Genomic DNA, 13,940 nt, shown 5'->3' on the forward strand with positions numbered 1-13,940 from the left:
GAGCCAACCCTTCCCAATTTGCCGAGTTGGAGCCCAACCCAAATTCTGGAGCCCAAGCCTTAACCCAAAAATCACTTCGACTCTACATTCAATTACAACGGTCCATGTAATGAGAGCCAAAACCAACGGCAGATGACGAAGCCAAGTCATCAATCCGAGTCAAATAAAAAAAACAATGGCGGGGACTGACAGGCGGCAAATCGAAAACAAAAGCATTTCTGAATTTCCCTCCAATGTTGTCTCATTAAAAATCAAAGCAATCTCCCTGTCTCTTCATCTCCTTTCTCGATCTCTTTTCCACCCTCTCTCTAGAGCTCTGAAGATGGCTGGACCTAAGCAGAGGAAAAGGGTTGAAGCTGAGACCAGTTCTCTCAAACGCGCCAGAGACGGTAGTGCTTTTATCAGATGGTATGCGTTTTCTTCCTGTTTCTTCATGGGAAAGTCGAGTATGATTTTGGGGATTTGAAGTTCTTTTCGTTTTCTGTTTACCCTTTTCGTTGTTATCCGCTTGTGTTCTGTTGCCATGAAATATAGGGGTAACGGGAAGCTGGAGTTCTCTCTCTCTTTGTTTGTTTGTTTGTTTGTTTTTTTTCTCTGGGCAACTAAGCGAAGGGTTTTTGTTGATTGTTTACTGATTTTGATATGAACTGTGGGAAATTGTGGAGTGAAAATTGCAAGAAGATGCCGAATGGTGTATATTCGTCTGATTGGCTGCTGGGAAGATGAGGAAAATAATTAGAAAATTTAGAGTTCTCTTAGCTTTTTGGGCAACCGACAGGGGTTTTCTGTTGATACTTTACTGGGTCTATTTTGAAATGTGGAAGTCTTGTTATTGTAGTGTAAGCGCTGCGAAATAGATGGTGTGCATTCATCTGTTTGGTTGCTGGGAAAGATTAGGAGAAAACTGAGAAATCAGTGCTTTATTATTTTTATTTTTCAGTTTCTTTTTCATTTTCGTTTTCTCTGCAACCAGGTTGATGATCTCCATTGCCCTTCAGTTTCCCTTTTTTGTTCATTATGTGTGGTCTTTTTGCTAAGGGGATTTTTGTGCCCTTCTGCTTGGCTGCTGGGAAGGATGAGTCCCATAATGGGAAATTGCAATTTTATGGTCTTATATTTGAGTAAATAGTGTATTTTCATTTTCCCTGTAAATAAAAGTGGGGATTTATGCTGACACTCTACCGATTTTAGTTTAAAATTTGGGAATGTTTTTTGATTGTGCAGTGAAGAATGCAAGAAAGATGTCCCAGTGGTGCTTATAGACATGCACAGTTGCAGTCTTGAGGCTAAAATCAAGTTAAATTTAGGTGTGTTTTTGTCAGTCCCCCTATCTGATTTGGTTGAAAATTCCTCAGAGAAAGAGACATTGATTTTGTGTATTCTTCTTTTCTTGTTGCAGAGGCCCAGGTTGTGGAGAAGGTCACAGATGTGAAGAAGAAGCCAGCAGAAAAGTAATATATAGTTCTATGCTCCATTGTCAAACCCTTGGATGTGCATGCAAAGAAATGCTGATGATTTGGTTTGTTATTTGATACAGAAAGAATGCCACAACAGCAGAACCAAAGCCAAAGAAGTCCAGGAGATTGAGGAAGGTGAAGGATCCAAACATGCCCAAGAGGCCTCCCACAGCTTTCTTTCTCTTCATGTGAGCCTCTCTTTTTGTGGTGTTGATGGTCTCTCTGTTGATTAACATGGATTACTTTGTACTGATTCATATTTTATGTTTCAGGGATGATTTCAGAAAGGAATATAAGGAATCAAATCCAGACTCTAAGAGTGTTTCTGTGGTATGAATCAGACCCTTGACATGGTTCTTAAGAAAGCTTGTTTGAAAATTAATTATGTTTGTACAATAAATTTAAAATGTATTGTTTTTTGTTCAAATAAATCCAGCATTTCAACAGTTGAAATTAAACTTATATCCTCTATTTTTTGTTATTTATAGTGTTTTGATTCATGGTTGATTTAGGAATGCTTTTTTTTTTTTGGCTAATCCAGGTTGCAAAGGAAGGCGGTGAAAAATGGAAGTCTATGACTGATGAAGTGAGTTCTGATCAGATGTTTTGGAATACACTTAAAAGAGTTCTAAATACATGATTTTTGACCCCTGAATCTCATTTGGTGTTTAGGAGAAGAAGCCTTACGTGGATAAAGCTGCTGATCTGAAGGCTGAGTATGACAAGGCAATGGAGACTTACAATGCTGAGAATGGAGAGGTCCTTTGAATTCTCAGTCTCTTGGTCCCCATTGATGTTTGGATTTTCCTTGTGTTTTTATTGAAAAGACTAATTGGGTTTTGTGTGGTTCTTCAGGAAGAGGGAGGCTCAGGCAAGGAACCTGATCTGGAATTAATAGATGATGAGTAGTTTAAGATGGGATGCTCTCAGCTCAAGTGTACTATTTTTGCTGAACTGGGTTCTGAACCCTTGTAAATTTTGAATTCTATTTAGCTCATAGATGCTTGGAGTTTCTAAAATGTTCTGAAAGAAGTATATTCTTGTTAGCCATTGAGCTCTCACATTTGCTTCCAACCGTGTCTCTTGTTCACTTTCTATAATATTGATTTGATACTTTCTGATACATGTTCAATGAAAATCAAGTGGAGTGCGAAGAACAACTTCAGACAGAAGAATAAAATTGTATTTCAACTTATAGAAACAAGGTCTCTTCACTATTGAAAGTGGGGTGATGAAATTGAACAAAGAAATTTATTCTCCTGTAACAAGAAAAATGGATTTTTTCTGTTGCAGAAAACCAAACCTACTTGCTAGTCTCTGCTACATGACAGTGCTCATGTGGGCATGAGCATGATCCTCTATTGCTGCTTCCCCCTACATGGTGGCATTGGCTTGCCGCATAAGCAGAGATTGTGTGCATAAGCAACTACCGGGAAGATGTTAAATGGTCTTCCCTGTGGGATCTCACCACAAAGTCTGTTTGCTCTGAAGTTAGCATGTCTCAGGCCTTCAATTCCCAGCAAAGTTTCTGGGATTTTTCCTGTGAGCCTATTGACGGACACATCAAGCCATTGGATTTTCAGCAGCAGCCCCAAACTTGTAGGGATGGTGCCAGTTATTTGGTTCCTGGAGATGTCTAATTTTTCCAGTTCAATCAGGTCTGAGATTGAATTTGGGATGTGCCCTGCAATCTTGTTTGCTGCTATGTTGAGAGACTTCAAACTCGAACCTTCACTGAACTCGGGAATTCCACCTGAAATCTGATTGCCCGATACATCTATAGCCTCCAGAAAGCTGCTTGTGTTATTTAAGATTGTGTACAGAGACCCATAAAGCTGATTCGAGTGGAGGTCCAGAGAAGAGAGCCCCTGTGGCCATCTGAGTACTGAAATATCAGATTTCAATTGGTTGTGTGAGAGGTTGACCTTCTGCAGACTGGACATGTTTCTGAAGAAATTCGAAATCCCAGCAGTGAAGTAGTTATTGGAGAGGTCTATGGAGGTCAAGGAATCAGGTCTTGAAAAGATTGGGAGGGTTCCCCTCAGTTTACAGCCGGCCAGATTGACATCTGCAAGTACTCTGCCTGTGATCCACTGAGGAATGGTGCCTAAATTGAAATTGTTGTAAGAGAGGTCTATTGACAATAGAGAAGGAAGACCCTTGGGAAGGCCACCGGGCAAAGGATCCGAGAGCCCATTTCTAGATAAATTGAGCTGCCAAAGGTTCTGCATTCTTGCGATGGATTCTGGAAGTTGACCTGTAAGCAGATTGTTACTCAGTGAAAGAGTGGTAAGGGATTTTAGGCTCCCAATTTGGTCTGGAATTCTTCCAGTGAGCTTGTTATGGCTCAAGGAGATGTCCAAAAGGCTGGACAAGCTGCAGATGGAGTTGGGTATCTGCCCGGAGAATTGGTTGTGGGAGAAGTCTATAAAGGTGAGATTGTGAAACTGCCCTACAAAATCTGGAATGAGCCCAGATATGAGATTGGAGCTGAGATCAAAGTACTGCAAACTATTGAGGTTTTTGAAGGTGGGTGGGATGGGACCTGTGAGGAGGTTCCTTCCCAAATTAAACTGCTCAAGCCCTCTGAAATTGCCAAAGCTTGGAGGAATCTGACCTCTCAATCGGTTGCCACTGAGTGAGATGGCCTTGAGTAAAGGCAAGTGGCCCAGACTTGAAGGAATGGCCCCTCCAAGTGAATTGTCCTCTAGGACAAGCTGTTTGAGGTGGGTTAGATTTGAAAAGCTCTCTGGAATACTTCCTGTGATGTGCTTCATCCCACTTATCACCATCACCTCCAAGAACTGTAAAGCCCCCAAAGAAGAAGACAGAGTGCCCTTCATGTAGATCCCACTGTCCCTATCCGCAGGCCTCTGCAACATCAACCCAACAACCCTCCCTGTAGCTGGATTACACTCCACACCCTCCCAACCTCCACCACAGCAGTCCCTACCAGTCCATGAAGAGAGAGCCTCAGTGGTGTCCTTCAAAATTCTGGCCTTGAACCCAAGAAGAGCAGCCCTATCAGCCTCATAGCAAATTGGGGTGGTCTGACTCTGAGCTAGCCCTCCTGAGACCATATGACAGAGTGAAAGAATCAGCAGATACTTGCAAACCCATCTCAGATTCTGCATTTTGGGAAGTGGGTGTTGGTCTGTTTGGAAAAACATAGGGGGTTTTCCCAGGAAAACTGGGGATCTGACAATGTATACCTATTATTTTAATGAAGAAACAAAGATTGAAAAGCAGAGAGAGGCATGGGGCTTTGGTTTATTCCTTCACGTAGGCATGAAGGTTTAATGATGAAAAAGAGAGTTTAAAATAGAAGTCTGTGACTCAGAAACTATAATGTGGTTGGAAGACTCTGAACAACAATGTCTCTTATTTATAGGGACAGTGTGAGAAAAAGGGGTTTTCCCTTTTCTTTTCTTTTCTTTTCTTTTCTAGGGAAAACATTTTCTCTCATGAGGCAGTTTAATTTCATTCACATGGAAATTTGTGACCGTTTGATGTATCACGAGAAACTGAATTCCATTTGAACGTTGGAGCGCCACAAGATTCAAATTCCTAGCTCCAACCTTTTTTCAAAATCAACCCCCATTTTTTCATCATAGTCCATATCTTCTTTGTTTTGCATGGTCTCTGAGAAATGTAAACTTCCTAAGGAAACTTATTTGTTTTTCAAATATTTAGGTATTTAAATTTTTAGATTAAATTCCTCATTCAACATAATACGAAATTATATTCATTAATGGGTACAAGAAAAGATTTTGTGTGAAACAAATGATACAAATGCAAGTAAAAGTTTTTGAGCCAAATTAATAATTTTAATATTTTTATTTAAAAGTCATTTTCTTTTTATTTTTATTTTTAATTAAAATTATGAAAATTTTATAGCGGTATAAGTATTAAGTTATATAACATCTTTAATAAATACAAGATAACTTTTCATGTAAAGCAAAATGGTTTATGGGATGTAAAAATATCTTCACCTTTAAGAGTCAAATGCAAGCTATCAAATGTGAGATTCTCCCCTTTCAACAATATTTATTTTAATTATAAAAACAAAAAAAATTGGTTTTTCTCAAATATGATGCTAAAAATAAATTTTTATTTAATTAATACTTTTAAAATTTTAAAATTATCCATAATTTTAATACTAATTTTTTTAAATATAATTTAAACTACTTTTATATATATATATATATATATATATATATATATATATATATATATATATATATATATATATATATATATTTTGACAACTTCAACCTATTCGAATCCATTTATTAAAAGCTAAATATTTTTTTAAAAATATCAATAAGAGTTATTATACTTGCCAATTTTATTTAAAAAATCATAAGTTTAAAAAAGAGCTTAATATGATACTTCAAAACTGTCATTTTTTATAAAAGTTTTTATTTTATTTTATATATTTAATAAAACTTTTATAATATTAATATTATTTTTTTTAAAATTATGAATTTGACTTTTATTTTTTTTAACTTTGGGCTAAAATAAAAAATACGAAACTATCCCAAATGATAGCCTTCTTCCCTTGCTCTCTAAAACATCATGTAATTTTTTTTTTAAAACATTGTTTACCATAATTGAAGGAAGGTCAAATTAGAGGATAATGGATAGAAACTCCACAAATGTCGATTTAGCTTTTTAATGTTTGGAAGAAATGAAAGAGATAATGTTGAGAAAAGTGATGAGAAAAGTTGTGGTTTGGATTGATGGGCTGTACTACACTCACCCCTCTGTTCTGCAACCTGCCAAGTACTCCCAACCACTCCCATATTTTTTCACCCCAATCTCTCTCATTAAATCCTATCATGACCAACATTTTTAGTAAAATTTGACCTTTTATTTTATTTTATAATAAATAATAAAAATGTGAAATCTTTATTTAATACTATCACTCATGTGTTGATAAGACATTCTTACATGTGAGTTTATGTTGATCACACCCTAAGAAAATGATTAAAAGAGAAAAATGTTATTAAAATAAAATTTTAATTTTAATACCACAACCATCTCTATGAAAAACTTCATATTATCTTTTTGAAATATCTAAGATTTAAAAGAATAATTGTTTTACCGTTCAATTATTTGTTCCAAATTGTGAATAAAATCACACTAAAATTGAGAATCACTTCGTTTTACGGCACAAAACCATTTTTCGAGCTTCCTTGATCTTTTTTTTTTTTCTAGAGAAAAATATACAATGTGATAGAAATATTTTATTTATTTATTTATTTATACAATTCCTCAATTTCTTATTTGATTAGATCGAATTGGGTTAGCTCAACCTAGACACCCACTCAACTCCAACGATCTTAAAGTTTAAAAATAAGTAAAAAGAAAGAATTAAAGTTATCTGAATTTAAAACTAATTAAAAGTAAATTTTAAGTAATAAAGATATAGCTTTTGAAATTTTTTAATAAAATAATTTATTCTTTTATTTATTTTTACCATTACCTAATTTGTGATAAAGTGAAGTAATTCTAATGAGTAACAACATAAACCCTTCTAAGAAAGGAAGCAAATGTGCTTTGTCAAATACCCAAATTGACTTCTCTAGGAGTGGATAAAGATCTATACTCCATTGCTATAATGGGCTTTGATTTTTTTGCATTTACTTGTTAAAGAATAGTCACTTTTTTGGCACTATATTCTATATAATCAACAATCTTATGTTTCTAGACATTATAATCCTTAAAATAAACTTTGCCCCACTTTTTGGTTAAAAAGGTAAAGAAGCCTATTCTTGGCCCTATGGGTGGTTAGATTCCATCTCTTTAGGAAATACTAGAATTAGTATTTTCTTTAATTTCCACTTTTCTTTTGGTATATTATTTCTTTTTCTTTTCATATTTTTTATAACTAGAGTTGTTGTATTTTGGAAAAATATTAATTCAATTAGTATATTAAATTAGTTTTAAATTTTTGAGGTTGTGTTTGATTATAAAATGTTTTTAAAAATAATTTTTGAGAATAATTTTTAAAACATTTTAAAGAATAATATTATGTTTAATAACCCAAATATTAAAAGCAGTTTAAGGTATTATGTATTATTTATATTTTTTTGTTATTAAAATACTTTATAAACCATATGAAAAATGTGTTTAACAGTGATTTTAAAAGTGTTTTTGATTTTTCTGATACTTAAAAGATTAAAATTTTTAAGTGTTACAAATATTAGAGATACTTCCTACAATTATTGTTAAATACACTTGAAAATACTTGAAACAATTCTCAATAAAAAAAATTTAAAACATATTTTTTGGGTTAAAAGATTTTTTATTTATTTATAAATTTTAAAAGTAGAAAACTATTTTTAGGAACAATTCCCAAATTTGTCCAAAACATTCCTTTATCAACATAGATCATTTTTTTTTATATATATATATAACAATTAACACATTAAGAGTGTATTTGACATTTATTTTAGAAAACGTTTTTGGACTCTCTAATATTTGAATGACGAAAATTTTCAAGTATTACAAAAATTAGAAATGCTTTTTAAAATAATTGATTAACAAATTCTAAAATATATTTCAGATGGAAGATTCGGAGAGGGCATAATTTGGAATAAGAATTCAATCTATTTGTCATTTTCTTTGGATTGAATTGATGGCATGATAAATTTAATATATACTTCAACTACTTTGAGAATGGTGGAACTAGGGTGGTTAGATGCTATGAGCTAAATGGGTATTGTTTAATTATGTGGTAAGTATACTTAGGTTTTGTTTAGGCTTATTTTGTGGTAAAACTTATGTACTTTTTAAAACTAACTTCCATGATTTATTTACTAATTTGGGGTAATTTTATTTCAAAAAAAAAAAATGGTTTTAAAACAGGTTTAATAAAAAAAAGTAAGAATAATTTTGAGCTTATTTAAAAGCTGTTTGTTTTTTAAAATTGTTTCCCAAGTTCAAAATAGTGAATAACTTTTTGATAAAAAGTAGTTTTTTAATAACTTATTTTAAAAATAATGTGTTTTTAAGAACATATTTTGATTGTTTTCACTTTTTTTGGGATTTGTTTAAAACATAATTATAACAATATAAAAAATAATTGAAAATAAATTATTACAAATAAAAGTTGTTTTTAAAAGATATTAAAAATTAGATTGAGAATTTCCAAGTTTCTAAAATAGATTTTTATATATAAAATATTAGAGAACTAGTTTAAAAAACCGTTGTAAAAAATCATTTATGAATTTTTTTTGAAAATGTTCTATAATCAGACATTCATTCTTTCTTTTTGTTACATATATATATTTTGATCTTGGCAAGATGAAACATAATTATGTTTAATGTAACTTCAATAATCTCATTCAACTAATCTTCTTTGAAACCAACTTTCTTATTCTCCCACCTTTCGTACGATATTTTCTCCTTTTGTTTGCAACTTCATTATCTCAATTAATAATGCGGATTTCTTTTTTTGCCTCATAAGTTCAACGAAACTATATCATTTGCTATTTATTTCATATTGCCCTCTCCTTCGATTTAGTTCTATCATAAAACTTTTTCTTATGATATACGACTACCTAAAGAAGATGTTAATTATAAGTTTATCGATTTCAAATAGTTTTAGAATTCAATGACAGGTCCAATTACATATAAAAACAAATATCACAATAACATAAAATTGATAAAATTAGGTCTAGTAAAACAGAAAGCAAATATCAATTTTACCCATTTGAAATTATACTTTTTCCTTTAATTTTTAGCTTCTACCTAAAGATTTAAACAAACAAATTTGTCTCAAATGAACTATTCCCAAAAAATACCAAATAAACACTTGATTAAGAAGATAACGAGAATATATATGTGGAATCGAAAATTGCGCAAACGACTGCAGTACTTTACAAGTTAGATTATATTGTTGGTGGGTGAAGTGAATGGAATATGAGAGTAAGAATTTTTCAATTTTGTTAAAGTGCTAATGACTTCTTAATAACAAGTTAGATTGTCTAATCACGTATCCTAATTTCACCGTTAAGCAATGGGGGTCAAAGTACTGTGGGTCCACCTTTTAAAGGGCTTGGATTATGATTGGTCAATTTCCCAACGGTCCTGATTTGCTTTTTGGGGGTGGTGAGCTGGCTCTTTACAATTATCTCAGTCAACATAAAGCTGTCTCTTCTCACCATCCCCACTCTCACTTAAAGCGCGTGGCAGCCAAAACTCTCAAATATTAAAAAGTTAAGCTTTGTCTTTTTCCATACTTCATTTTCTATATCATAAAATATTCAAAATCAATTTTTTTTTATGCTGAATTTTAATAGTTGATATTGGTTTTGAAATATTTAATAATCCAAATTTGGAAGCAAAAACAAATCAAAATTCTCTTGTTAGATTTATCATAAAAAATTAAATATTATAAAAATTACTTACAAATTTACACTTTACAAACCCTTATTTTTCACAAAGAAGATGAAAATAAGAAAAGAAAAATAAATTTTAAGCACTTTAGAAAAATATTATTGAAGAGAAGGAAATTATTTTTTTACATGATTAGATATGTGTCATTATAAATGATATTGGAGTTAATTTCAATTTCGATGTAGAGGTTTATTTGACCCTGCAAAAGAATGCTTATTTGACCTTATAATATCGTAAAATACAATTAGTACGTTGTATTTATATGTAAGGTGTTTATGATATCACATATCAGATAAATGAGAAAATTATTGAAGTTATATATGTATAAATTCTTTTTAATCTTGTAGATATATTTTAAAGTGATGAGAACTCTTTTAAATTTAGAGAGAACAATATTTATATGATTGAGTTTGAATTATTACAATGATATTATTTTTATTATAAAATTATTGTTAACTGATCATATATATATTTATTTATTTATTTATTTATTTATTTATTTATCTATATTTTTAAAACGAGAAAATGACCCGACCTAATTAAAAAGGGTTGATATAGAATAGCATGAAAAAAGAGTAATGATATGTTGTTGCCACATTGAGTGTGGTCAAAATCAAAATTATGATTGGAAATGAAATTTTATTTTCTTTTTTTGGGTTTTTGAGTAATTGTTGAATTGAACGCGCTACCGAAGGGGGAATGGGAATGGAAGAAAATGATAGTGGAAATCCAACTGTGGTGTGGTGTGGTGTGGTGGTTCTTTATTCTTCTCAAAAAACATGGAGATGATGATAGGGGGTGTTTGTTTGTATTAGGGTTCTTTTTTCTTCTTTAAGGTGTGAGGAATATTGATGATTGATGAATTAGGTTACGTTGATTGCGGTCTATAAATATTTGTAGGCCCACCTTCCTCCCATACTTTTTCAGAGTCTTTAAGTTGAAGTTTGGGGCATGGTCCCTATTTTGTATGTAAAGGGTGCATTATTCTACAAAGTAGCCATTTGGAGGGTCCCATTATCTTATTATCAACACATGGATGCCCTCCACATTTCATTACAACATTATTAATTATTATTATTATTATTATTATTTTGTAAAAAATCATATAATGGAAAAAGTTTAGTTGAAGTATTTTTAGTGAATATGTTTTCTTTGAAAATATTTTTAAGAGAATTACTTAATGAGTGTTTTTTTTAAAAAAAAATATTATAAATGATTTTTTTAAATTATAAGTGGTTTTTCATATTTTTAGAAGTGTTTTCTAAAATTTGTCAAACCTAAAAAAAAAAATTAGAAAATACTTTTAAAAATCTGAAAAATCATTTGTAATGTTTTTGGAAGAAACATTAAAGAGATGATTATCCTCAAAACACTTTTAGAGAAAATGTTTTTATTGAAAATACTTTGAATAAAAGTACTATCAAATACACTCTTATTTTAAAAAAAATTAATTATTATATAATTTCAATAAAAAGGCTGATGAATTGGTGGTATAAATGATATTTTTAATTCTTAAGAATAAGAATATTATATTACCCTATCAATATTATAAAAATTATAACTCATTTATTTATTAATTGTGATAATTTCAACATTTGTGCCTAGAATAGTAGAGATGGTGAGATGGTCCCATTGAATAAATTAGTTTCATAGAGTTGTCACAAAAAGAGGCTAATAAATTAGTTTTATAAAAGCTTCAAGCAAGGTACATAATTAAAGGGAAAGTGAAATCAGGTAAGGTAGGGTAGGTTTGGTATGTGGATTTTGATTTTGATAAGAAAACATGATAATGTATTGAAATTGAAATAAATTTTCTTTTTCTATTTTTTAATTCCAAACATGTTTTAATCTTACCCTTTTCTTTATTTTTATTTTTTTGTTTTATGTATATTTTTCAAAAACTTTCAACCACCAAATATTATATACCAAATTGATTTCCAAATACCATTAAAACTTTAGAGCATGCTTGAATTGACAAATTTGATGGAAACCAAAAAGATTAAGCAATGATAGTAAAATAGTAAAATGTGGTGGAACTTGTGGAGGAAGACCAAAAAGGCAAAACCTCAACCCAATCATATTCCAAGGCATTGGAGGAAATGACTGGGGCATACCCTTCTATTTAATGTACCATAAACCATAGGCCCCCCTACTTAGCTGCCCTATACTTATGATCTCACCAAATGGGACTCCAAGTTTGGAGGCTACTAGGGTTTTAGGGGTTCCACTCATTCGTGTGCATGGTTCCTCACCATTTTAAATGATAATGATTGGTGCCCACTTCATCAAGGTTGTTTTGTATATTTGGTTTGTGATTAGGAGAAGTTAACATCAGTCAATTTGTATCCCCGTTCATAGTATAACAAACTTCACACATGGTTTGTTGGAATTAGTACCTTGCTTCTAGATAAAGAAATGATGATTAATATGGTGGGTGAATTAAATTTTTGATTATTCCACTCATTGGATTTCTTCGGGATGCGTAGATTGATGGAGAATTTGGATCCTATGGGGTGAAATGAATTTCTATTTCTCAAAACATTAATGTATGAGAACCAACATTCTAAAATTTGAATTTGAATATCATTTTCAAGATTAATACAATTGGACGATTGATTTAATAGGTGATAGATTATGTTCTGAATTATTCTAATTTATTAAATTTAAACTACTTACTGAAAGATGAAATAAAAATAAATTAATGATTCTAATTTGTATTTGAGGAATAGATGATTTGTGGTATAATCATGGAGACAACTGCATTCATTCTAATCGATCATACAAAACAATTTGATATATACTTATGTCACTTCTTTATACTTATCAATATCTATATATAATCTATACTTGATCTATGAATAACATTTACTTCGATTTTTTATATGGTGGTTTTTTTGCTTTTAACTCTGAAGTCATTGGTTGGTTTTGGCACATCGAATAACGTTTTACTTTGAATTGACCGACTACTTTTAATTTTGATTCACTTCAAATAACATTTATTTTCTTTTTATTTTAAGGGTGGTAACTGTTTTTTATTTTTTCCTTTTTTTTTTTACCTCAATTAAAAGCTATATGGGCTTGTTTGGATAACTTTTACAAATATTTAAATTGTGAGAAGGTTTATATTCAAGGTTTTGTTATTTTCAAAACATAATTTGACATATAATTAATTAATTAATAATATAATTAATGTGCTAATGAATGTAAACTACATTAGCTTATTAAGAAAATTGAATAAAAAATCATTTGTGTTGAAAATCTTCAAATCTAAAGGAGATTGAGGTGGGATTCAACCAAACCCACTCACAAGGCGTAGATTGAGGAGTGAATTCTGACCACCCTAGCACCTTTAGAAATTGGGGGCTCATTTTTTCAACTTTATTAGTGGGTTAACTCATTTTTCAACTTGGGCTTTGACTTTGGTTTTTTGGGTAGTTATGAGACCACTGAGGCCCATGGGCTATTGAGAGAGGGAAACCCTAATAAGGGGTACATTCTTAGAAGGCCTTTGAAGCTTTTGACAATAGCAAAAGAGATTGAAGTGAACCAAAATCAAGTTATCGAGGGGTGAGTGCCATCTAATCGATTAGTTAATCCGAAGTTAACCGTATGCATCAAGCCTTTTGGTAATAAGACTTTTCTAAACCTTGTTTGTTCATAATTGTATTAATCTTACAAGATATAATGCGTAGAAAAAAGATAGATAAAAGTGAATTAGAACTTTATTAAATAAATAATAAAAACTAAGAGTTTATTATATCATGTTATGGTTTCAAGGGCTCTATCCTAACAGATATATCATCCTTTTTAATAGTAATGAGTTTTAAATTTGTATATATAATAAAAATTTTCAATAAAACAGCTTTAATATATGTATTATTATTTCTTCTATTATTTTTTGGAGTTTTCTTAATATCCATCAGTTTTGATCAATTTTTGTCCTATCAATATTTTTTGTTAACATTTTTATCGATATTTCTTGATACATCCATAAAATACAACTACCGATATATTCAAGAAAACCGATATTTTTATCATTAATGACAAGTAGGTTATGCTTAGCCTAGTTTAGTTCCT

The 13,940-nt window shown here is 31.1% G+C and overlaps 2 protein-coding genes across 2 annotated transcripts; one reads left to right on the top strand and one right to left on the bottom strand.

Moving 5' to 3' along the window:
• The first annotated feature begins 268 nt into the window (after window positions 1-268).
• On the top strand, window positions 269-2,531 carry LOC117924206 (high mobility group B protein 7-like). Its single transcript, XM_034842787.1, has 8 exons — window positions 269-408; window positions 1,225-1,307; window positions 1,400-1,451; window positions 1,538-1,645; window positions 1,730-1,787; window positions 1,999-2,043; window positions 2,130-2,216; window positions 2,313-2,531. Exons 1-8 carry the CDS (start codon window positions 323-325, stop codon window positions 2,364-2,366), a joined length of 573 nt encoding a protein of 190 aa, XP_034698678.1. The 5' UTR covers window positions 269-322; the 3' UTR covers window positions 2,367-2,531.
• An 88-nt stretch (window positions 2,532-2,619) lies between these two features.
• On the bottom strand, window positions 2,620-4,814 carry LOC117924205 (probable LRR receptor-like serine/threonine-protein kinase At1g34110). The gene has a single exon (XM_034842785.1). It carries the CDS (start codon window positions 4,625-4,627, stop codon window positions 2,816-2,818), a length of 1,812 nt encoding a protein of 603 aa, XP_034698676.1. The 5' UTR covers window positions 4,628-4,814; the 3' UTR covers window positions 2,620-2,815.
• Window positions 4,815-13,940: the final 9,126 nt, after the last annotated feature.

The sequence above is a fragment of the Vitis riparia genome, chromosome 10 (assembly GCF_004353265.1).
Source record: "Vitis riparia cultivar Riparia Gloire de Montpellier isolate 1030 chromosome 10, EGFV_Vit.rip_1.0, whole genome shotgun sequence".
NCBI lineage: Eukaryota > Viridiplantae > Streptophyta > Magnoliopsida > Vitales > Vitaceae > Vitis > Vitis riparia.